At 39.0% G+C, this 24,575-nt stretch overlaps 1 protein-coding gene across 4 annotated transcripts in view; it reads right to left on the bottom strand.

Moving 5' to 3' along the window:
- Positions 1 to 24,575, bottom strand: part of lrig1 (leucine-rich repeats and immunoglobulin-like domains 1) — a 76,533-nt gene that overhangs the window by 10,839 nt on the left and 41,119 nt on the right. For all 4 annotated transcript variants that reach the window (XM_052017927.1, XM_052017926.1, XM_052017925.1 and 1 more), the window contains exons 6-12: positions 24,306 to 24,449; positions 23,593 to 23,736; positions 21,093 to 21,236; positions 10,713 to 10,793; positions 4,629 to 4,700; positions 1,697 to 1,768; positions 336 to 499 (exon numbers count right to left, since the gene is read on the bottom strand). In XM_052017927.1, coding sequence (XP_051873887.1) covers positions 336 to 499; positions 1,697 to 1,768; positions 4,629 to 4,700; positions 10,713 to 10,793; positions 21,093 to 21,236; positions 23,593 to 23,736; positions 24,306 to 24,449 — 821 coding nt within the window. The remainder of the gene's footprint in view (positions 1 to 335; positions 500 to 1,696; positions 1,769 to 4,628; positions 4,701 to 10,712; positions 10,794 to 21,092; positions 21,237 to 23,592; positions 23,737 to 24,305; positions 24,450 to 24,575) is intronic.

Genomic DNA, 24,575 nt, shown 5'->3' on the forward strand with positions numbered 1-24,575 from the left:
GGTACTAATTATAGATGACAAGTTTTCTACCAAGAAAGATCCTTGCATTAGGTCTCACTGACCAACATATACTACTCTTAAATCAGTTCTACAACAACAAAATGCTCATGTAGCTGGTCATTCTCTGGAAATTTGAGTGAATTCATTTCAAATAAATTAGATTCATGCAGAATAGTTTCATATATCTATCAGCTGAATAATTGAATCTAAAATCAGCCAGCAACAAGTCACATCACCTTATAAAATTAGTGCAATTTGTAAACTGATTTGTAACTGTTGTCGCATCAGAAATGTGCTGAACAATTATTTTTGAATAATTAAGTAGAATCACTTACCACAAACGAAGCTTTCTGTAGGCACAATGAAAATACTTTTGCCTTTTAATGATTCCGGATGAGCACATGTGCCAACTACATTAGACTGGAAATCTCTTCCTATGAGCCACTGTGGCAGCCATTTTAGTTGACAATCACACAAAAAACTATCACTATTCATATATCTGTAGAAACAAATGTTTTTTTTTGTAATTATTAGTCTTTTGAACAATAATTTCATATAGTGAAACTTCAAAAGAATAAAAAGAGGCATTGAGTATATATTATGGATTGTATTTGCCTAGGATTCAGCAAAATTTCCAAATGATACAAAACTTTTAAGTGCAATAAACATTGAGGAGGTTAGTTAGGGACTTCAATATACAAACAAGCTGGCTGAATGGACGGACAAGTAGATGAAAGTTAATACAGAGGTGTTTAAGGTAATACATTTTGGCAGAAGAAACAATATAGGCTGAATGGCATTTTAAAGCGTGTAGTGTAATAGAGGAATGGGAGGGTACATTTTTTTTCATAGTGGAAGGACATATTAAAAAAGGATCCAGAAGGCAGAGGTTTATGTTGAGCCAGTACAAAATTATGAAAAGGTGACATCGAATAAGAAAGATTTGAAGGCCGTAGAGAAGGTACGAAAAAAGTTACACAAATGGTTCCAGGTATGGAGGACTTTGTAAAATTTGTGGTTGTTCTTGAAGCAAAGACATTTGAATGGAGATTCGTTGGAACTGACTGGTTTACACATGGTAAAGAGAGGGAAGATATTGACATCAGTGGATGGTTCAAGGACCGGGGAAACAGATTTAAAATTTTAAAACACAAGATACAACAGGAATGCAGGAAAAACTTGCTAACAAAAGAATAGGTAGGACCTGGAATTCATTGTGTCCAATGATTCCATAAATCAGAATAAATCCATCCTTCAAAAGAAAACAGTTAGGCACTTAACAGGAAATAATTTTCAGGTCTACTCTATGGGGAAAGAGGAGGGGAATGGGACTCGTGGATTGCTCACAGAGACTCATTTTTGGGCTAATTTTCCTCTTTCTAAAGGGTCTATGGACAGAAAGCAGGGTAGTTTCAAATGAGTGAGTGAGTGTTACAGATCTCCCCTGCGCTTTGTATGCAAGATTGCTTCCTGATTTTGAAACTGAATGCCCTAACTCTAATGTTAAAATCACATCTCGTTATTCTGGATATCCCCACTTTGCCCAGATAAAGTATTTTAAGCAAGGCAGAATACTTGAGCAAAACAAAAGGAGAAAAAAAAATAGAAAACTAATGCAATATGCACCCAGTTCAAAGATAAGTCTCCAAAGCAAGAACTCTAACCTCAGTTGGTATGGTGCTGATTGTTTACTTACAATTCTTTTAGACTCTTCATTCTGGAAAGTGCTTCTCCCTGAATAGATCTGATCATATTATTCCCCAGGTTTCTATAAAAGGAGAATTTGTTTTAGTTTATTACACATAATTTCAAAGTCCACTTGACACAAAACAAATTTCAACCCCATCCCCCTGCCCTGCGCACACACACAAAATGGTAGAAATGATTTGTTCATAAAATAGCACTTGCAAATTAACATGTATTCAGATCAATAAAGAAAAAAATCATCCCCTTCCAGAAGCCTCCCCAAAATAGTCCAAAAATTAAACAAATTAGAATATTAATAGATAGAAAAAAAAATCAAGTAAAATCAGAACTGAACAGATATTTCCCAACTTGCGTTGTTTTTTTTGTTTTAAAAGGGTGTTAAAACAAAATAGGAATTAATCCACACCAGAGAGTTATTTTATGTTATTAAGGCATGGAAAAATACTTTTAAAAACAGTAAAATCAAGGAACATAATTTTATACAACAGTGTTCCCAACATTACGAGACCACTGGAACAAGACATATTTTATGCAAGAAAGGAAGACAAAATATACTATTCAAAATTGTTTTACATGAAGTTCATGTGCTGGAATTTCTCATTTATTTTACTTACCTACAACTGCTCTAAATCAATGTTAACACATTGAGTAGTCAAATTAAATGACTGTAATCATCAGCAACCAAAGGTGTCACTCTCAGACAGTTATGAGTTGAAGCTACATTCTGGAGAAATTATTGGAATAATTCTGAGGGACAGGATTTATGTTCACTTGGAAAGGCAGGGAGTGATTAGGAGTTGTCAACATGGTTTTGTAACTAAGAAAATCGATGTGCTACATGGACCTTAGCAAGACTTTGTCAGAAAAACGTCCCTTAAAATCACTGCCCTCTGCCTCCTATACATTAGCCAATTTTGGATGTAGTTTGCCAACATACCTTGGATACCATAACCTTCTGGACTTGACAAAGTCCCACATGGTAGGTTGGTCCAGAAGGTTATGGTATCCAAGGTATGTTGGCAAACTACATCCAAAATTGGCTAATGTATAGGAGGCAGAGGGCAGTGATTTTAAGGGACGTTTTTCTGACTGGAAGTCTGTCACCAGTGGTGTATCACAGGGTTCAATACAAGGACCATTGTTGTGTGTCATATACGTAAATGACTTGGATGAAAATGCAAGTTTTGCTGCCAACACACAAATTGATGGAGTAGAAGATAGCAAAGAAGATTGTGAAAGGATACAGAGGGACATAGATCAGTTGGAAAGTTGAGCAGAATAGTGGCAGCTGAAATTTAATCCAGACAAGTGTGAGGTAATGCATTCTGGGATTAAAAATACTAACAGGACATAAACAATAAAAGGCAGGGACCTCAAGAATGTTGATGTACAGAGAGACCTTGGGTTGCAATGTCATAGCTCCCAGAAAATGATGACACAGGTGGATTGAGTAGCAAAGACGACATTTGGCATGCTTGTCTTCATAGGCCAAAGCACTGAGTACAAGAGTTGGGATGTCATGACGCAGCTGTACAAAACATTGGTCAGGCCGCACTTGGAGTACTGCACACAGTTCTGGTCGCCACATTACAAGAAGGGTATGAGAGCATTAGATAAAGTTCAGAAAAGATTTACCGGGATGTTGTCTGGAACAGAGGGTTATAGTTACGAGGAGAGATTGGATAAGATGGGTTTATTCTCATAGGAACAAAGAAGGATGAGGGGTGATCTCAGAGGTTTATAAAATTATAAAGGGTTATAAAATTCTCATAGGATAGATAACAGTCTTTTTCTTGGGGCGGGGGGAGTCCAAAACTAGAGGTTATGGGTTTAAGGAGAAATTTAAAGGAGATCTTTGGGACAAGTTTCTCCACACAGACAGTGGTGGTTACATGGAATGAGTTGCAAGAAGCAGATACAATTAAAACATTTAAAAGGCATTTGGACAGGTACTTGGATAGGAAAGGATATGGGCCTGTTGTGGGCAAACAGAATTAACATTAACAATTAAGGTCAGTATGGATGAGTTGGGCTCAAGGGCCTGTTTCTGTGCTGTACAAGTCTATGACAAATCCTTTCCAAATTTCATTATTAATTTACAATTAAATATTGCATATCTCTGCAGAAATTTCATCATACAAGACATGACCTGTACTCGCAAGAAAAGCCAGGCCCAAAAAAGCTCATAAAAAGCAGTGCAGGTGCAGAAGATTCCAATTTTCTGTGAAACAATTTCTGTACAATACCATGTTAAGATTACAGGATACACAGAATATCCAGCACAATGAACAACCTCCCTAATCAACAAAAAAGTCTTAAATACAGTATATACACAGCAGTCATTCTTGAGAATATAAAATTTTAAATTGATTACAAACAATAATTCTTAATACCACAATTTCCTATTTGACCATAACTCACAACTTTGAGAAAAACAATTATATTTTACAAATTTTAGGAGTATATAGATCTGAGTAGCTACTACATAAATATTTTATTAAGATAGTTGAATATTCAAAACAGCAACAACCAAAGAGTCTGGCAAGTTTACCAAGGACCTCTCAAAAGACAATGGAGATCAGCACAGTAATAAATCTACTTTGGAATTACTTCTTATTGGAAAGTTTTGGAATCAGATTAGTAAAGATATTGATGTGTGTGTGTGTGTGTGTGTGTGTGTGTGTGTGTGTGTGTGTGTGTGTGTTTATTAAAGTTATTCAGAGACAGGGTTTATCCTTTAATGCCTTAAGGGCAAAACAAAAATAGGGCCAAAGTTTAAGCAGACTATAACGAGAAAGCAGCAGATGGCCTCTGAAAATGCAACTTCTTCTCAGTTTACAAAGAGCTATTAAATTGCTAGCAGTCTCCTAAAGCAGCCACTCTTGGCAGACTGCTAATTCAATGTACTCTTGGATACTCACAGGTGTTCAAGGGCCTCCAGTCCTACAAATGCCTTTTTGGCTACAGATTTGATCTTGTTTCCAAACAGCGTTCTGCAGTTTTCAAATGTATAAACAGAAAAATACAAACAACTAATCAGACAAAAATCAGGTAGTGAAACTATAATAAGATCAAGTTCAATAGAAGAACATACTTTTTTGAACAAAAAACTAACAATTCACAAATTGCAAAAGGTCAAAGTAATTTGGTTCATATTAACTTAGGTTCCAACTACTTAAAAAATATCAGCTTCCTAAAATAAAAATCTGTCCAATCATCAGCAACATAACGAGCAAGATTGACTGCACTGACAGCTGCAGCCTCCAGCATTACACAGGATAGAAAGCTTATATCGTTCTAAAGCCCTCCAGCCAAATTCTCTGACTTTTACATTACTTCCTGTACTTGCGTGCCTTTCTCAAACACTCGAGAAACAATAACCTCACAATCTAACTACATCCTGCAAACTGGCAAAACAAAGCAAGACTGTCTTGGAACTATTTTAAGCTGTATAATTGTGTTGGTATGCTGAGATCACATGCAGTAATTTGCCCTTCTATGAAAGGTTCTCTCTCTTCTGGAAGTAATGGCAAAATTCCCCCGACTGGCACAGGTAATTTTTTTATCTTAGTCTGTGTAGATGGTTGGCTGTTTAAGTGTGAATATGGTTAAAGTTCCAGAATTTAGACCCCTTGTGCCCCATCCAGGAGTGAGGAATTTTAAAAAAAATCTTAGAGCATATTCATACAAGAGCCACATCCAATATTCTTGCATGTACGTGCATATAAATAATAGCCTTGGCTGCATTAAAAATAATGCCCAGAAAGACCACTGTATCCTAAAGGACATGCTGCAGCAGCAACTAGCTCTCCACTTAGAACTACCTTCATCCAAGGCTTCATGAGCAAGAGACTAGGAGCCGTACATTCTTGGAGAGTTAAAAATGTGCCATTTGATAAACCACTTCGAGCCTGGATTTGGGAGGTAGGTGTCTACAGATGTAACCGGGCATATGCTATGACTGGGTGGGGTGGGGGTTGGGAATCGGGATCTGGAGCAGGAGACTAAACTTTATTTAAAAAATTTTTATTTACAGCGTGGTAACAGGCCCTTCCGGCCCAACGAGTCCGCGCCGCACATTTAAACCCAAATTAACCTACCCGTACATCTTTGCAATGTGGGAGGAAACCGGAGCACCCAGAGGAAACCCACGCAGACACGGGAGAACGTACAAACTCCTTACAGACAGCGACAGGAATCGAACTCCGATCGCTGGCGCTCTAGTATTTTCAAATGGGTGGGAAATTGTTGGCCCAGGATAAAACATTATTATTTAAATGGCAAGTGTCCTGGTCTGACATTGTACTGGTATGATTGTGTTATCCTGGGAACACTCAATGATAGTTCAAATTCCCCAGTAAAGCTCCAAAAGCACTGCAAGGGAATGATATCATCAAGTTCACTCAGTACAGATAGTGTCAGGTGTCCCAAGGGTGACTCACAACAATAAATGGCCCATCAAATTTCCAAGCTGACACAAAACAACAGGCAAATAGTCACTATTATGTTTCACCCTGGAAAAAAACTACTTTCTCAATTGCCTAACAGAAAAAATAAACAATTCAATTTCTAGGTAAAACTTGAGCAAGATCGAGACAGTGGAATACATCCCAGCAGCCACTAGTAATGTTTGCTGTAAGAAGAGGGAAAATTCTGGTGGTGTGCATACACATAGAAAATATGCAGTGTATAATTATCTTTAAAACAGTAAAATATCTTGAAGAAACACAAAGCATACTACAAGTATTTTAATATCAGAAGGCTAGGTAGCTCAGTAAAGCTTTTCTTCCCTCTCAATACCCAATGATTCATAAAGTATCTCTCCAATCAGTTCATTTTACCAAAAGGACCCATAATGGGGATCCCAATTGCCAACTTTTTCTCAAATCAGAGCAATAGAATGTTTTAGGTCCTATCCTCCAGCATTGCAACTAATATCGTTGGCTGTTAGTTAAGTTCGTAATAATTCTGCATTGTATGTTTAGCACAAAACAAAGTACTTGAACATGGATGTAACCATTGCAAATCAGCCTACTACAAACCACTTTTCAGTATGCATTTCAACTGATACCTTTAGAAATGAAGTCATATTAGATCATTGTACATTTCAGCCAAGAAGCAGACCCTTTGGCCCACAATGTCTCTGCCAACCATGAGGCCAATCCAAACTAATCCCATCTGCCTGCACATGATGCATGTCCCTCCATTCCCTGCCTGTTCACGTGCTTGTTTAAATGCTTCTTAACCATTGCTATCATGTCTGCTTCCACCACTTCCCCTGGCAGCACAATCCAGGGACCTACCACTCTGTGGAAAAAAAACATCCCGCACATCTCTTTCAAACTTTCCCCCTCTCACTTTAAAGCTATGCCCACTCGTACTTGAAATTTCTACCCTGGGAAAAAGACTACCTACCCTATCTATGCCTCTCATAAATTTATACACCTCTATCAGGTAACCCCTCAACTCCAGAGAAAACAATCCAAGTTTGTCCAATCTCTTATAGCTAATGCTCTCTAAACCAGAAAAGCCTGTGAATGTCTTCTGCACCCTCTGCAAAGCATCCACATCCCCTCTGTAATGCAGTGACCAGAACTGCATGCAATACTCCAACTGTGGCCTAACCAAAGTTTTGTACAGCTGCAACACATCTTCTTGACTTTTATACTCAATATGCTGACCAATGAACGCAAGCATGCCGTATGCCTTCTTTACCACCAGATCAACTTATGTTGCCACTTACGGGGAGCTGTGGTCTTGCATCCCAAGATCCCTCTGTACTTTAATGCTCCTCAGGGTCCTGTCATTTACATTGTACTTTCCTCGTGCATTTGACCTCCCAAAGTGCAACACCTCACTCTTGTCCAGATTAAACTCCATCTGCCATTTCTCTGCCCACATTTCCAACTGCTCTACATCTTACTGAATTCTTTAACAACTTTCCTCACTATTCGGTACTCTGCCAATTTCTGTGTTGTTTGCAAACTTGCCAATCAGCCCACCTTATGTTTTTATCCAAATCATTTATATATATCACAAACAGAGGTCTGAACATTGATCTTTGCAGAACACCACTGGTCACAAGACCTCCAATCAGAATAAACACCCCTCTACCACTATCCTGTGTTTTCTATGGCCAAACCAATCTCTATATTCCCTATCAAGTCCACTAGAATTCTTTCCCCCTCAAATAAGATGCTTTTCTTTCAAAAATGTTCATTCTCCAAACATTTGTACATAAATCTTTAAACTAGAAACTCTTCTCTTATTGAAAACTTCTTTTAAGGCGGAATCCCATTCTCATCACAACGCTCATGAATTGCTCTTTACAGATCAAATCTCTGCACAAAAAATATCCATTCTCAGTCACAGAAATCAAAGCATTTATTAACTCATGCAAGCCCATAACACCATAATTCACAGTTTTTGATTAAATGAAAGGGTCAGACGAGTGGGACTTCTATTACAACTCTGAGGATCTCCAAGCTCCTTCCATGATCATTCATTTCCCAAATCATAGCTTCTATCCCAGATCATCTATATTTGAACAAAATACCCATAAGCATTCAATGATATCACATACAGATGTGGCAACATTGAAGATAATGAAACCTCAAAACAGGTGTTGAGAAACATTAAAACTGGGATTTAAATATGGAGTTTTAATCCTGAGCCATGGCTGCACACTTGTCAGGCCAGATGCAACTTTTCTTGCCAAAAAGGCATACAGGTAGGTTTGATGGGGGTTGGAAGTGGTACAAGCTGATGATCAAGTACCCATCTACACTAATCTCATTTACCAACATTTGGTCCATAGCATACTATGCCTTGGCTATTCAAGTGCTCGTCCAGATGCTTCTTGCATGCCTCCACCACCTCCTCAGGAAGTACATTCCAGATTGCAACCACAAACTGGGTGAAAAATTAATTCTGCAGATCTGCTCGAAACATCTTAATCCTCACCATAAACTTGTGCTCTCTGAACATGGATACCTCTGGCATGAGGACAAGTTTCTTGCTATCTACGCCTCCCATAATTTTGTACACTTCTACCAGGATTTCTCCCCCCACCCCCCCAACCTGCTCCACTCCAGGAAAACAAACCCAGCCTATCCAGTCTCCCCTCACAACTGAAACATTCCATCAAAGGCAGCTTCCTGGTGAAGCTCCTCTGCAGTGCAATCACATCCTTCCTATTGTGTAGCAACTGGAGCCGTACACAATATTTTAGCTGTGGCCAAACCAATGCTTCATAAAGTTCTACCAAGACTTTACTTGTCTTCTATACGCTACACCCTGGCTAGCGAACACAAGTATCCAATAGGTCTTCTTCGCCACTCGATCTACCAGTGCTGACTCCTTCAGGAATCTTTGGACTTGTACACAACAGTGCCTTTGTTCTTCAATACTCCCTGGGGTTCTTCCATTCATTAGGTGACCCTCTCACCCTCTCCCCAAATGTATCACCTCAATCTTATCTGGATTAAATTCCATTTGCCATTGCCTTGCCCAATTTACTGGTAGATCAATATCATTTTGTAATTCAAGCCTATGCTTCTTGCCATCAGCACTACCACCAATTTTTGTGTCATCTGCAATCTAATCATAACTCCTACATTCACATCCAAGTCAGTGCATATAACAAATAGCACCTCTTCAAAAAAAAACTCAATTAGTGAAACTGGATCACCCACCACCAAATCCACATTGATTATTCCTGATCAGTCTCTGCCTTTCCAAGTGTAGATTAATCCAGTCTCATTTTTCCTTCCCCCAATACTTTCCGTGGCCACTGGTACTAGATTCACAGGCCTATAATTACATGGCATATCCTTGCTGCCCCTCTTGAATAAATGTACATTTGCTGTCTTCCAGTTCTCTGGCACCTCACGGGTGGCCAAAGATATAACTATCTCTGTCAGGGCCCCAGCAATCTCCTCCATTGCCTCCCATAGCAGCCTAGGATACATCAGGCCCTAGGGATTTATCCATCTTTATGCCCACTCAGACATCTAATAATTTTTTAATGTTAATATGCTCTAAAATTTCACCATACCAAATTAAACCTTAACTGCCATGTCTTTCTCCTTGGTGAATGCAGATGAAAGTAAAGACCTCAACCCCATCTTCTAGCTCCACACACAGATTGCCCCTTTAGTCCCTAATAAGCTCTACTCTTTTGCTGGATATCTTCTTGCTCTTAATACATTTAGAAAATGCCTTGGGACTTTCTGTATTCTTATCTACCAGGAGATATTTTGCAGCCCCTCTTTGCCCTCCTAATTTCTTTATTTTTATAAATGGTACCCCCCCCCCCCCCCACACAGTTTATACTTGTGAAGGGCCTCCCCTGTAGTGAGTGTATTATAGCTACTATATTCTTCCTTTGTTTTTATCCTTTGACATCAAAAGTTCCCTTATCTTGCCGTTCTTACCCTTTATCCTTATGGAAACATATTGGCCCTGAACTCTCAATGTATCACTTTTCTAAAAAAAACTCCCATTTCTCACATGTAGAGTTACCTGCAAGTAGCGTCTCTAGTCTACATTTGCCAGGTCCAATCTAATGATATTGAAATCGGCCTTCTCCCAATTCAAGCATTTAACTTCTGGACTATCCTTGCCCCTTTCCATAACTATATAATTAAATCTTTTGACTGCAAAATTCATAAATCAGATTCTCAATAGTCTTTTTTCTTCACTTCACATGTGCCTTTTTAATTGTTGTTCACAATTAAGAATGTCATTGACAAAAATGTTTGTGTGCTACTTAGGTCCTACAATCTAATGTGCCATGAATATCTGGAGCTATACTTGACTAGAAAGTGTACAAATAACTGAAATGAACAGAATTGATAAACCAGTTGCAGCTCATCACTTCCTTAATCTGTGCACAAAGATGAGCCTAATTTCCTATTCAAAGCACAAGCATTCGAACAATGGCTGTATAGAAATAACCTTTTTAAGCATGCAGTTTGGCCGACTTCAAAAGATGAGATACTCACAGCTTGCTTAGATTATCCAAGCCAGCAAAGGCCCCATTTGTATCTTCTATTATCCCTGAGATTTCATTATTGTCCAGTTCCCTGTAGGGAAGGAAAATAAGTGTAATCAATTTTCCAGTCTTGCTCATTTGCATTATGAAAGGTAGAGGGGGAGGAAAGGTGCTGCTTTAGTTCACTACATTATAAAATGATGGATCTCTTTTTGTGTGTAAAGTTATTCAATATCAAAAGCTAATCTTCTTCAGCCAATTCCTTTTAAAGCTGCCAACCATTTTTATTCCCAATACCAGCACTATTCTTTGAACCATGTATTTTCTGTCAATGGACTAGTTATCTTGGGAATTAAAAACCACTGTTAAATAGACTACCCAAATATGTAACACATTCAGTTTTTGAATTTCTATACAGCACTATCTTTGCATAAAACAATTTGTTAGTATAACAACTGGTTTAATTCACTTCATATTCCATACGAAAATATACAGGAATCACTGACAAGTTAACTACGAATGCCAAAGTAAGTGGTCAAGAAAAAGCCATATGGTTTGGTGGGAGTATAAATGGCTTATCTTAACACCAGTTTTATAAATATTAATACAACGAGATGACAGTCTTACTTTTTTCTTATTACCACCTCAGGATCCCCCCACCCCCAACTTCATTTATTCCCATAGTATAACACAAATTGAAATCACTACCAATAGCACTAGGTTTTTCTAAAAGGCATTGCATTTTCTGAACAGTGGAATAAACTACCTTGTTATATTCTAATGTCCCCACTGATCTGCCTTAATGTTTAGGTTATTCAAAGGGTGAGGAAATCCAACTTTCAAAAAAAATTTAGAAATTAAGTAGGTTGAGCAAAACTTCCATTAATTCATCCAAAAGAAGATCTCTCATTAGCTTGTACAGCAAATGTTGGTGTCCACACATGCAATTAAAATGTGGAAATCTGCAAACTGCTGCCCAATCTGCCAGACTCCTCCATCAGCTCTGCCATACCAGTACCTTACTGTGAGGCTTGGAGCTGGAACTTAACGGAAAATACCAGCAACTCTGCAACAAACTTAACATTTCTCCAATACGTGCCACCAAGCTCTGTATTCCCATGGTCATTTCTTGCCAGGATTTTGCAGAATGCAATCTGATGCTGAGCTCCTTGTGGAATCCAGGAACACAATACTAACTCACTGAATACCCCAGGACCTATGGTAAGGCAGGTACATAAAGATTAGATTTGACACAGATGAGCAGTAATACTGGATAGCTTCAATAGTTTGAGATTTAAAAGTATTCTTCAGAATATTCAAGCACTGGCTAATTTTTTTTTAAACTATGAATGTTTTGAAATGTTCAGATGCATTCAAAGACTCCATGAGCTTCACAGCAAGATAAACCCGGGGTAGGAGTTTAGCCAGCTGTCAAAAACTTCTCTCAACTGTTTCCACGTTGCTTCCTGCTAGCAGCAAGTTCTAAAACTTAGTGTGGAAACACACAAAGCTCTAAAAGTTGTGGTACTTGCTCACTAAACACACCAGAAAAGTTAGGATTTATTCAAACAATTATTTTTTAAAATGGTGGGATAATTACAACCGAACATTCTCTCTAGCACTCTTCCTAATTTAGAGTTTGCATGTCTTACTAAGGAGCAATCAGTCTGATTGGCTGAATATACAAGCTCTGGCCTTCCCTATTCGCTCAAATCTCATTTTCCTCCTGAGAATACCATACTGTTTCAAACACAAAAGTTAGTTGGTGCTTAAAGTAAAACAAAATGTCTGTAGATAGTTGAAAAAAAAGCAGCATTAGATTAGCTACTCACTGCAAAATCCCAGGTCATTATCTCTCAATGTCCATCTGCAAGGCAACATTATCACTCCCAATAAATTGTTACTGTCGGATCCGGTCATTTGCGAATCCGCAGGTTCTTTCAGGAGTCCAGGAATGAGTTGAAAACAACTTGGTGCTTCACAAAATTTTATTGGAAAAATTTAAAACAAAGAAACAGTCACAGAGCACATGGCACTAGCTTTAATGAGCAGAGACAAAGGGAACTAAAGATGAGCTACGGCCGGAGGGGGGTGGTGGGGGAGAAGAGCAAGAGAGAGATTAACAAAAAGCGACACCTTTCATACCTGAGATAAGAGAGACTCCTTAGCTAACAATAGTCCAATCAGGAAACCTATTAGATACTTGCGGCCAAACCAACCAATGAAAAAAACACATTCACCTGATGGAAAAACCAATAAGCTAGTAAGCGGCCATTCCTTGTGCAGCCACTTGAGATATATTAAACACTATATGTGTTAAAACCTAATTAAAACAGTCGAATCCAACAGTACCCATAACATTGAAGGACTGTAAAACTACATTACATCTTTTTGCTACTTGCAACTCAGAAACCTTGCCTCAGGATCCACACAGCCCATCTCTACTGACTTGCACACATTTGACATCTTTACTGCTCACTTCAGCACAGCAGAAGTGAAACAAAAAACTCATCTGACACAGTGGGAAACCTTCGACATTTGGTAAATGTACCTCTTGTATTCACAACTCGGCGGTAGGCTTAGTTGCATCTCAAGACTCCCCAAAGTGCAGACATTCATAAAGGGCAGCTTTCTTTTGCAACTAGCCATACGAATGTTATTATTTTTGGAACTCTGTGCAGGTTCCTCTGCACGGGGACATTGCCACTCCCTCCCATCATTGTTGTATGCATTGTTGTATCCTTTCCAACAATCCCAAGCTATAAAGAATCCTAGTTACATTACGATGTGACCTATTAAGACTTTTGTTATCAGTTCTTTTGTCAGATGTCTTCTCCTGTTCCAAACTTAATCCTGATTTGATACACATTGAACCTATTTTTTGCGCAATATTTCTTCTGATATTTCTTATTTCTGGTTACTTATTTTTGAGTGAGAATCTGCTGAAGTCACCTAGGATGTGGTGACAGGGATCTCTGTTGGGTCAGTCTACTTGAGTATTTTTTTTGAAAACAGCACAGAGCTGGGCAGCACTCTGCTATGACTGCCAAAGAGATGTGTCTGACCCTATTATTCCAAAATTTGAGCTGCTTCTTAGACAGTCTGGTGTTAAGGAAAACTGACAAAACTTTATGATAAAAACAGGAGAGGAATAGCATGTGATAATAGGTACTTTACTTTTTTTTTTCCATACAGCTGACTGGCCCACATGTCTTGTGCACCTGGAAATTTTCATCTTAAATATATTCAGCAACTTGGCTTCCACATTTTTCTGTGGTACAGAATTTTACGATTTCACCAACCTCTGAGCAAAGAGATATCTTCTTAACTCAGTCCTAAATGCCTTTCCCTATACCCTAACATTGTGACTCCTGGTTCTGGCCATTCGCTCCCTCCCCCTACCTCCAGCAGGGGAAACATCCTTCCTGTATGCAGCCTGATTAATTCAGAATTTTAAACATTTCAATGGGATTTTCTCTCAGTCTTCTGAATCGTAGTGAATATAGATTTAATCAATCTAATCTTCTCATACAACAGTCCCACAATCCTAGCAAATAAGTCTGGTGGACATTAATTGCACTCTCCCTGTGGCAAGTTTATAAGTTCGTTGGTAACGAAACTATAACTGCACACAATACTCCAGATGTGGTCTCACCAAGACCCTGTGTAATTATAAGGCATCCTTGCTCCTGTACTCAAAATCTCTTGCAATCAAGCCCTTTACTTTCTTAAATGCTTGCTGAACCCTGCACATTTACTTTTTCTGATTTGTGTACAAGGACACCCAGATCCCATTATACATCAACATTTCTCATATAAATAACATTTTGCTTTTTTTTCCAACCAAAGTTGAATCACATTTATCCATGTTATCCATTATCTGCGATGTATTTGCCCACTTACTCAACATCTTTAGATAGCTTTGAAGCCTCTTTGCATCTTCTTCACAATTCCACCCAGTTTCACGTCAAACTTAAATATTAGTCTTGGTTCCCTCATCAAACAGGTGTTTTATTCTTTAAATATATGGTTTCAAGTTGTTTATAATATTGTGTGTTAAACAATACCAATACTGCGCATACTACACGTTTTCTCCCACTGAAAACAACGGAGGTTGAATTGAAAGAAAAAAAATCTCCTCTCAAACCAGCAAAACCTTTGACTTAAGCTCTTTTTATATTTACTTCCTTTCTCTTCCAGGCTTCACTGGCAATTTCCTATTCTTTCTGGCTGGCTGGGCCTGAAAGCCTGCTGGCTTGTTAATCATTGCTGTGTGAAGGCCCCGAGGCTTGACCTCTATTTGAATAGCTATGCATTTCAGCAGTTTCACACTCACTGAAAGCTCGTCAATCCTCGGCAACAATGGAACCATAATTAAAGCATGCTTGTTTCTCTTTCACCAGGTGCAGGACCCTATGAGCCTCTTGCTTTATTTAATTAGAATTCTCTGCATAGAGCAGAAAGCATCAGCATTCTGCTGATTGGTCATTCAAAATACAAACAAAAACCTCTCTGAAAACTAGAAGGTTTCAGGAAAGATCAAGTAAACTTCTGACAAACATTTTCATGCTAGCAGTTCAAGATAAAGGGTTCTTTTCCTCTCAGCTTTGGCACAGAGAAAAAGGTGGTGGCTGCACAGATCCTTTTTAAATGCCTTTCTTGGAACAAACTCATGACCAAAAATTTGGCCACTGCCCAAAAACTGAAACAGGACTTCAAACACATTTGTTTATAGCTACCAACAACTAAGCCACTTCTGTCCTAACTAATGCTCAGATAGGTAACAGGAAGTCCAAAGACCTCAAGACTTCTGATTTCTCTCTCTTCAATTTTGCTGCCTGTTGAAGTTTAGCAAAAAGATTTTTTCCAATTCACGGTGGATCTCTAAAACTAATCATGAGTGTATCACACTACAATCAGTAATTTTCAGATACTCAGTATTTGTACAACACCTTTTATATGTGTTCCCATACTTAACCAGACCCTTTATCAAAATTATATAAAAATTTAGGATTAAAGTTAGCAAACTGGAAATAACATTTACATAATAAAGTAGCTTAAAGTAACATGAACAAATTCTTAAAAAGGAATACGTTTCAGTGCAGTACATTTTCTCATTTTTATATGCTCTTGTAGTACAATGAGAATTTACCAAAACAGTACAGACAATTCACAAAGTTCCCAATTACAGATATGTGAAAACCCTCATTACACACCAGGTATCCTCAATAAATCAATCTCACTGGCAGAAAGCCGAGCAGAAATTTGGTGCAGACCAGCACAAGTACGAAAACAAAATTGAACTGCAAGATTTAGGAAGAACAAGTTTTATCAATACATTTATTCTTCTTTGTTAAACAGCAACAACAAAAGATGCAATCTTTCCTAATCAGGAAACATTGCCATTTTCCAATTCAAAAATCACATATTAATCACAGAACTAGCACAGAACTTAATCCCAAGTAATTTTTTTTAAGAAGCTTTTTTTTTAAAAATGTTTAAAAAAGACTTTTGCAGCAAAAGTGGTGATAATATTGCAGAAAAGCTAGAAACACTGCTAACCACCCATTAAAGACACCTACGTTAGACTTATTTATTGACTGCAGCTCCACCTTCAATGCTACAAGTTCAAGCAAACTCATCTCAAAACTCCTCAACCTGGGGCTCAACAGCTCCCTTTGCAAATGGATCCTTGACTTCTGGACCAACAGACCACAGTCAGTAAGCCTCAGTAAAGCAGGCAGCATAATCAAAGACCCCACCCACCCTAGACATTCTCTCTGCTCCCCCCTCCCGTGAGGCAGAAGATACAAAAGCCTGAAAGCACGTATCACCAGGCTCAAGGAGAGCTTCTATCCCGCTGCTATAAGACTTTTAAACAGTCCCCTTGTGGGACAAGATGGACTCTTGACCTCACAACTTACCTCGTTATGGCCTTGCACCTTATTGTCTGCCTGCACTGCACTTTCTTCATAAATGTAACACTTTATTCTGCATTCTGTTATTGTTTTTTTCCCTTATACTACCTCAATGCACTGATGTGATGAAATGATCTGTATGAATGGCATGCAAAACAAAGTTATTCATTGTACCTCAGTACATATGACATTAATAAACCAATTTAAACAATTTATTATTTTCCTCTTTTGCTCATTTGACCCCAAAACTTGCATTTGTGTTACATCTTTCGTGACCTCAGAACATACTAAAGTGTTCTAGAGCCAATGCTGTACTCACTGAAATGTAGTCACTAAGAAAATGGAAATCAATTTACACGTTGTAAAGTCCCATTATAGCAGTGAAATCACCAGTATCTGATATATTTGTGGGGAATAAAGATAAAGGCATCCTCTACACAGCGGGCCAGGCCAGTATGTAGAGGTGGCCAAAGGTGGCAAATAGCAGCACTCTTGGGTCGCTCAGCAGGTACTTAACCACTCTATCTTCAGCACTCTTTGCCACGTACTTAAGCTAGTTTACAGCCACGTAAACCTAGCACATATAGCACCAGCCCTCCCGCATGCTTCCGAGGCATGACTAAAGCAAGCACTTCAAGGCACTGGAGGAGATACCACCAACATCATCTCCATAAAATCCTCCAAATCCACTGGCAGAACAAGTGAACCAACCAACATCGTCTCCCAGGCCTACATTCCCAGCATTAAGCTATAATTGCACTCAATCAACTCTGATGAGCAGGCCACATTGTTTGCTCCATTAAAGCGAGAACCAAATGGACATAGGAAAAAGGTTCAAGCTTCTTTGGAAAAAGTGCAATATCCTCAGTCATGTGGGAATCCCTGCCCATGACTGCACAAAGTGAAGGAGCATTTGAGATGGAAATGGGAACTCAAGAGTTCAACCATAAATGGTAGAAGCAACACACTGCATCCCAACTACCCATATACCTACTCCATCAAGCACTTCCTGCCCACCTTGTCAATCACTTCAGAACAGACAGAACTGGAGTCATCATCAACCACGAGGGACTATCTAAGATGACTTGCCAAAACATCAATCAAAACTCTGCTCTTATCAGAATGTCATCACTATTTTCTTTTATTTTACTCAAGGTGCCAGACAGGACCTTGATTTAACATCTCATCCAGCAATGCAGCACTACTCAATTATGCACAGAAACCTCAGCCAAAATTGTGCGCTCAAATCTCTGGAAAGGAACTCACAACTTGCTGACATTGAACTGAGAGTTCTACTGCTGAGCCAAAGCTAATACCTAATTTAGATTAATCTTAAAGGTCAACATAAACATCTCTTTTTTTTGGAGGTGTAACAAAACAGGATCATATTAACTTTGTAGTCACAAGAGACTGCACATGCTGTTATCTGGAATGAAGAAGACAAAGACAAAATGCTGGAGGAACTCAGCGGGTCAGGCTGCATCTGTGTAGGCAGACGGAAAGTTGATGTTCATCCTGATGCAGGATCTCAACCTGAAATACTGATCATCTCTCTGCCTTCATAGATACAGCCTGACCTGCCAAGTTCCGCCAGCAGTTTTTTTTTGCTCATATTAACTCAGTATGTGTTTGATCGAAAAAGCCATTTGACTAATTATTCTGCAGATTGGTGTTGCAGGTAGTGCAGGTGTCTCACACCTCCAGTGATCTGGGTTTGATCCTGACCTCCGGTGCAGTGTGCAGTTTGCATGCTCTCCATGTGACTGTGTGGGCTTCCCCAAGATGCTCAGGTCTCTCCCATAAACCAAAGACATACTGGTTGATAGGATAATCAGCTTCTGTAAATTACAATACTCCCCCCATCCACGTAGGCGGCTGCTGGGGAGCATTAAGGGGAAATAATGAGAGAATCAATTACAGAGAAATAAGTGGGGGTTAGGGAGTGTTATGAGAACTGGCACTGAATTGTTGGGTCAGAAGGCCTTCTCCTCTGTCATAAGGAAATACGAATATGAAAAATATGTGATGCAGAATTGTAAAAAAAGTGAGAAATAACTAACTGAACACTGATTTCACACTTCATTTAGACTACTCATTTAAAACAAAAACTTGCATCTGTATTATAACTTCCACAATCACAGGATGCATTACAGATAAAATAATTTTTTTCTGTTTGGAGTCTGCCTACAACTCATCATAGTTTGTGACCACACTATGCACCACTCGCCATTTGACGACGAGCCTGACCGACTTTGCTGGGCTGCTCCCAGAAAACTCTGCGCCACCAGGTCTTCTTATTGATAAGTTGGGGGGGGGGGGGGGGGGGGGGAAAAGAGGTGTGGTGGAGATTACAGAACCAGCCCTCGTGCGAGTTGATGACATCAATTCCTGTGTTTCACTGGTGGATCCTTGGCATTGCCTTGCAGCTGTGGCTTTTTTTCCCCCAAGTGCAGAATGGCCAAATTCCCATCCCCCACTCCAAATAAAGGATATAGCTGAGAACCAACACTGGGCTTTCCTTGTCAGTTATCTGGGACGAAGCAGGAGACTGAAATATGCAAAATATTTTCAAAAATTCAAACAGGATTTTGGACCAACCCCAGCCTTCAGTTAATGGTTTGCCCCAAATACCTCTGCTTTGTTTTCTAGCATTTTGAACAAAAAGAATTATATGGAAAATGTTTGCCAAATTAAGTACCCCAAACTTCCCATACCCCAGGATTCTCAGACTGACAGAGACCCTAAAAAGGACCAGGTCTCAGTCAGTTAGAGGTCTCCAGCCAGTCATCTCACAAGTTGCACCAAAAAAATCTCAACAGAGCTGAATTAGTGAATGGCCAGGATTGCTAAACTCTGTCAGCTTCATTATTGGATAGCGAGTGTAAAGGCTAAGAAGTTCAATTTCCCAGTGGCGATAAAGGGACTGGCTTCTTCAAAGAACAGGCAGTTGGCAGGTGCCCAGCTCAGCAACTGGCAAGCCACTCTGCTGATCCAGCCATCTTCCAGCCAGAAGCAAAGGCAAATCCAAGTGGTTATTCTAGTAACTGCTGAACCAATGGATAGACAATTCTGCACATTGTTATCAATGTAAGGAAATGTAGCAGTTAATTATTTGCATACAATGCCCAACTTAGGAACACCCTGTACAGACAAACAAGCATTTGGGAGACTGGCAAGATGGATGGGGATGGATTTATGGATTTGGCTGTTGCAATGGGGCTGCAGACATCTTCTACCAGGTGAGAATGGGGCATTTCTGTGTGCTTTCACCTGTGAGCGCCACCAAGCCACAACAATTGGGGACTTGATCAAGCCGAGCAGATCTGGGAACGCTGAGCAAACTTCGTCACTCACCAAGTCAGTGAGACCGACTGGCGGCCACACTTCCTGCGTCTGCTCGCTCTCCTGTCACTGCCGTTTCGGTGATCCTCTCCCACACTGTTTTTGTTCATTTCAAACTTACGAAAAATTCCGGTTATGAACAGTTCTCAAGAACAGAACTGGGTCGCAACCTGGGGACTGCCTGTAGCAAAATCTCACAACCAGTAAAGGGGCTAATTTGCTTTTGATGGGACAAGGGCAGAATTTTCTTTCATTTAGAGAAGTCCACCTTTCAAAAATCATGCTAAGGAATCAATACACCCAACTAAACAGCTGGATTAATGTTCAGTTTAACGTCTAACCTGAGATGATTTGACAGTTCTACACAGAACTGCCAGCATTTCTTAGTTTAAGTGCAGACAAGTTCAGGACTCCCACAAGAAATTATTGGCCAAATTCCACCTGTAACTTCCAGGCTACTCTCTGCCGTTGGATTCCCCAAAGAGCTCATCCCCCAGCAGTGAACTGGGGAATCTGCTCTCAGACACCATGTCAGGAAAGGACATTTTATAGCTACAAGGAGAGGCAAGAGAAAGATGTTACTTTTTTTATTTGAGCCTGTAATATTATCTCTAATTATCTTAAATTGTTTTAAGTGTTTTATGATTTTACCTTTATTTTAATGATTTACCTTTATTTTAATGATTTGCCTTTAATGCTTCCAAATATTAGGAAAATTCTTGATATCTCTGACAGATACAGCTGGGTATATAGCTTTGCCATTTACTTTCAGGAAATGTTTATTGAACAAACTCTGCTCTGGCACATTCACGCAGCCCCATTCTGCTGCGTCAAGGTCCTGACACAGCTCAGGGCCCCACTGCTCAGCTCCAGGATGGTTTCAGCTGGTAGATTACTGTATCCAGACAGAGATAAGCTTAGTATGCATTATTGACACATTTCAGCAATGACTGTGGGCAGTGTCTCACTTACCAAGAGCCAATTCCTTTATTTATGTGTGCACTGAACGCCAAAGCACAGCACTACTACATATAATAGTTGTCAAAATATGCTGCAGACCATAGCATAGACTAACAACATGGAAATCAATCTTGTTTTTGTCTCACTGTACAACTGATTTTAATACTTACAATACTTGTAGACTTCTTAATCCTTTAAAAGCTCCATCTGCAATATGATTTATTGAGTTGTGGCTTAAGCGGAGGAACTGCAGTCCACTCAGCCCCACTAGGCTTCCCTCATCCAATCTCATCAGGTTGTTGTGTGAAAGATTCCTGAGAAAGGAGAAAACAAGAGATTTAGAAAATTGGGAGAAGAAAAGTCACTCCTAATCCGGTTTTCATTTAAACATTCCCAGTTGAGGACACTGCAGTGTTCGTTAGCAGGAACTCCTCAAATCATGGAAGCTGTGACAATAATAAACCAATAGCAAGAGGTTTACCAGGATGCTGCCTGGATTAGAGGGCATGTGCTATGAGGGGAGGTTGGATAAACGTGGAGACACTTTCTTGGACACACTTTCTTGGATTTCAAGTCCTTCCTCAGATAAACTTAGATTGTTTTCTCTGGAGTATCAGAGGCTGAGGAGAGACCTGATAGAAGTTTATAAAATTAGGAGAGGCATAGCTAAGGTAGACAGTGTCTTTTACCCAGGGTAAAAATGTCAAGTACTAGAGGACATGCATTTAAGGTGAGAGGGGAAAAGTCTAAAGGAGATGTGCGGGGCAAGTTTTTTTTGCACAGAGAGTGGTGAGTGCTGGAACGGGCTGCCAGGGATGGTGGTGGAAGCAGATAGGATAGTGGCCTTTAACAGGCTTTTAGATAGGTGCATGAATATGCAGGGAATGGAGGGATATGGATCATGTACAGGCAGAATGGATTAATTTAATTTGGTATCGTGCTCGGCGCAGACACGGTGGGCCGAAGGGCCTGTTCCTGTGCTGTACTGTCCTGTGTTCTGAACATAATTCAGCATTCTTACCATCACCCAGCCTTACTGAGATCAACAAAAGCAGACCTCGGATATTCTCAGTGCCGCACCCTCTGTAACTCAGGTATTCACTTCTTAAACCACCAGAATAGCAATAGGGTTTAAAGTGTCACAGCTATAACGAACTAGCAACTAAAGCAGTCAGGATAAAAAGAAAACACTGCAAGCTACTTTCATCACACCTCATGCTCCATGCAATCTAGTAAAAGTAAATAGATAGCTATTATGAAGGAAGGACAGCAAATGTGTACTGTATTCTACAGTCAAGTGCGAAGGCTCGATATTACTCTATATATCCCAATTCTGGATTCATTTCAAATCAAGAGTAAGGAGAGAACTCAAATCACAAGAATTTATTCAGAAAACAAATGCATTGCCCTAATTTATCCACAATCTCACATGTAACAATTAAATACAACAACCCAATTCACATCAACCTGTTCAAAGTGCTGAAATGGGTATTTTAGGTTTTGGATACATTTTTACAAAATCTTTGAGTCATTTCTAATAGTAAATACAACCTCTTCACCATGACAACATAAATGATCAAAAAGCAGAGGTTGTTTTTAATATTCCTGCCACCAGTCTCCAACCTTAATGAGATTTTCAATCTGATATTCAAAAATTTAACTTTGGAAATAATTAACCACATCTGTAGCTATACTGCAATTAGTGGAAATTCTAAACAGTTCATCTAAAAGATAACCTCTAGTACAGCTAATTAACTAACAGACACCAATCTAGCTGCAATTATAATGTATACACTATCACTGTGAAACAGAATTTCCTTTATAGCAACCAGCTTTGTGCAATGCAACTGGAGTAACTGTCCCATAATTAAAACTATGTTAACTATGTAATTCCAATTATTCCATTCAGTATAATATAAATCCAAGAAAAACTAGTTTCAGTTTTCACTTCTGGATTGAAATATTGAATATTTCTAATAAATTATTCTATAACTAAATTCACATCCCTCTTCTAACAAAAAATATTTTGAGGATGAACTTATGCCCTTTTCCCTTTTTTTGTAATATCAGCCCTTTTTATTATTTGGGTAAAAGAATAAAATGGCATTGTAGTTTTTCTAGACTTTTCCACAGCCGTTATTAGAGCCATCCTACAAAAAGTGGAAAACATTTGAACTGTGGAATGAAATAAGCAAGGGACAGGAAACAGTCAAAGATGCTTAATAGAGAGAAACAAACTTCCATGGTCAACTGTAATTTCAATGTTGTTCAGTTTTCCAATGCCAGAAAATTAAGGATTCTACAATTACACTTTATATATGTTCCAAATAACTTCAGTTAACTTACTTAACAAATTGAATACAATGAATACTCGAATAGCAAATGTGCACATTCTACAATTAAGTCAAAAATTCTTAGTCATATAAACTAAGTACTGCAGTTTGTTTAAATTTCTAGCTCTCTCTGAAAAAAATATTTTTAAAATAAAAATAGTGCAGGCATAATATTTGTCCCAGTTTGATACTGAGGGCAAAGTGATGATTACAAGTATTAGTAACTTCAAAATACTTTTTAAGTAGAGGAATTCAATTAAAATTTAGAATGTAGACCAATATTTAAAGCCTATACAACACAGGCAGAAGTTAAAAATAGATACCTCATGCTACTTACAGTTCTACTAGCTTCTGGCAGAATCCCCAGGCATCAGGGTTTATTCGAGAGATGCTGTTATAGCTCAAGAAAAGCTGCTGCAGGGAGGACAGCCCATAAAGCCAGCCACTTGTCACTTCATTCAAGATATTGTTATCTAAATGCCTAGAAAGGATTAAGGATTTGTTAAATTATCTTCTACTATTATGGCAGCACATGCCACCTTTTCAAAAATAAAGAATTTGTTACTGCTTGTTTCGAAGACTCAACACTTACGAGCTGTGGCTTTTCATCCCATCATAACATTGAAGTATTCGATCTTAAGGTAAGCTAAACTGGAGATATTTGAAGTATCAGATTCGTTCTGACACAAATGCAAGGACAGGACGTGAACATTCATCTACCCTTCAGAACCACAGATCTACATCTCAGATTGAACACCAAGCTTTGATAACTTTATCAATATGCATTTTATTCATACACAAGTGCACAGGAAGTAAGGGAAAGAGGGTGAATGGAAAGATGATGGTGTAAAATCTTACAATATAACTGTATTCCAAAATGGCCTCAGTTTTTACTTATTTTTGGAAACTGGGTGTTGCTGGCATGGCTGATATTTATTGCCCATCCCTAATTGTCCTTGAGGTGGTGGTGGTGAGCTGCCTTCTTAAACTGCTGCAGTCTGCGAGATCCAATCTCATTAAATGTGACATCATTCCTTAAAAGTGACTTACAGAACTTGCATCTTGGCAAGACCCCAAAAGGCTCCATCCATAAGCTTGCTGATGTTATTCCGCTGCAGCTTAAGAACTTCCAAGTTGTCTAGTCCATGAAATGTTAGCCCATCGATGAGACGTATTCTGTTCCGGTTCAGTTCACTAGAACACGATACACAAAAATTCAGTATCAACCTGCTTCCACTTGCTGCTGCCCTTCTTCGAGGAGCCTGGCAGCTCCCAAAGTAACTGATCAATTTTCAAAGGAGGCATTATCTCTTTTGCTGT

This window comes from Pristis pectinata, chromosome 6, assembly GCF_009764475.1.
Source record: "Pristis pectinata isolate sPriPec2 chromosome 6, sPriPec2.1.pri, whole genome shotgun sequence".
In the NCBI taxonomy this organism is placed as follows: domain Eukaryota; kingdom Metazoa; phylum Chordata; class Chondrichthyes; order Rhinopristiformes; family Pristidae; genus Pristis; species Pristis pectinata.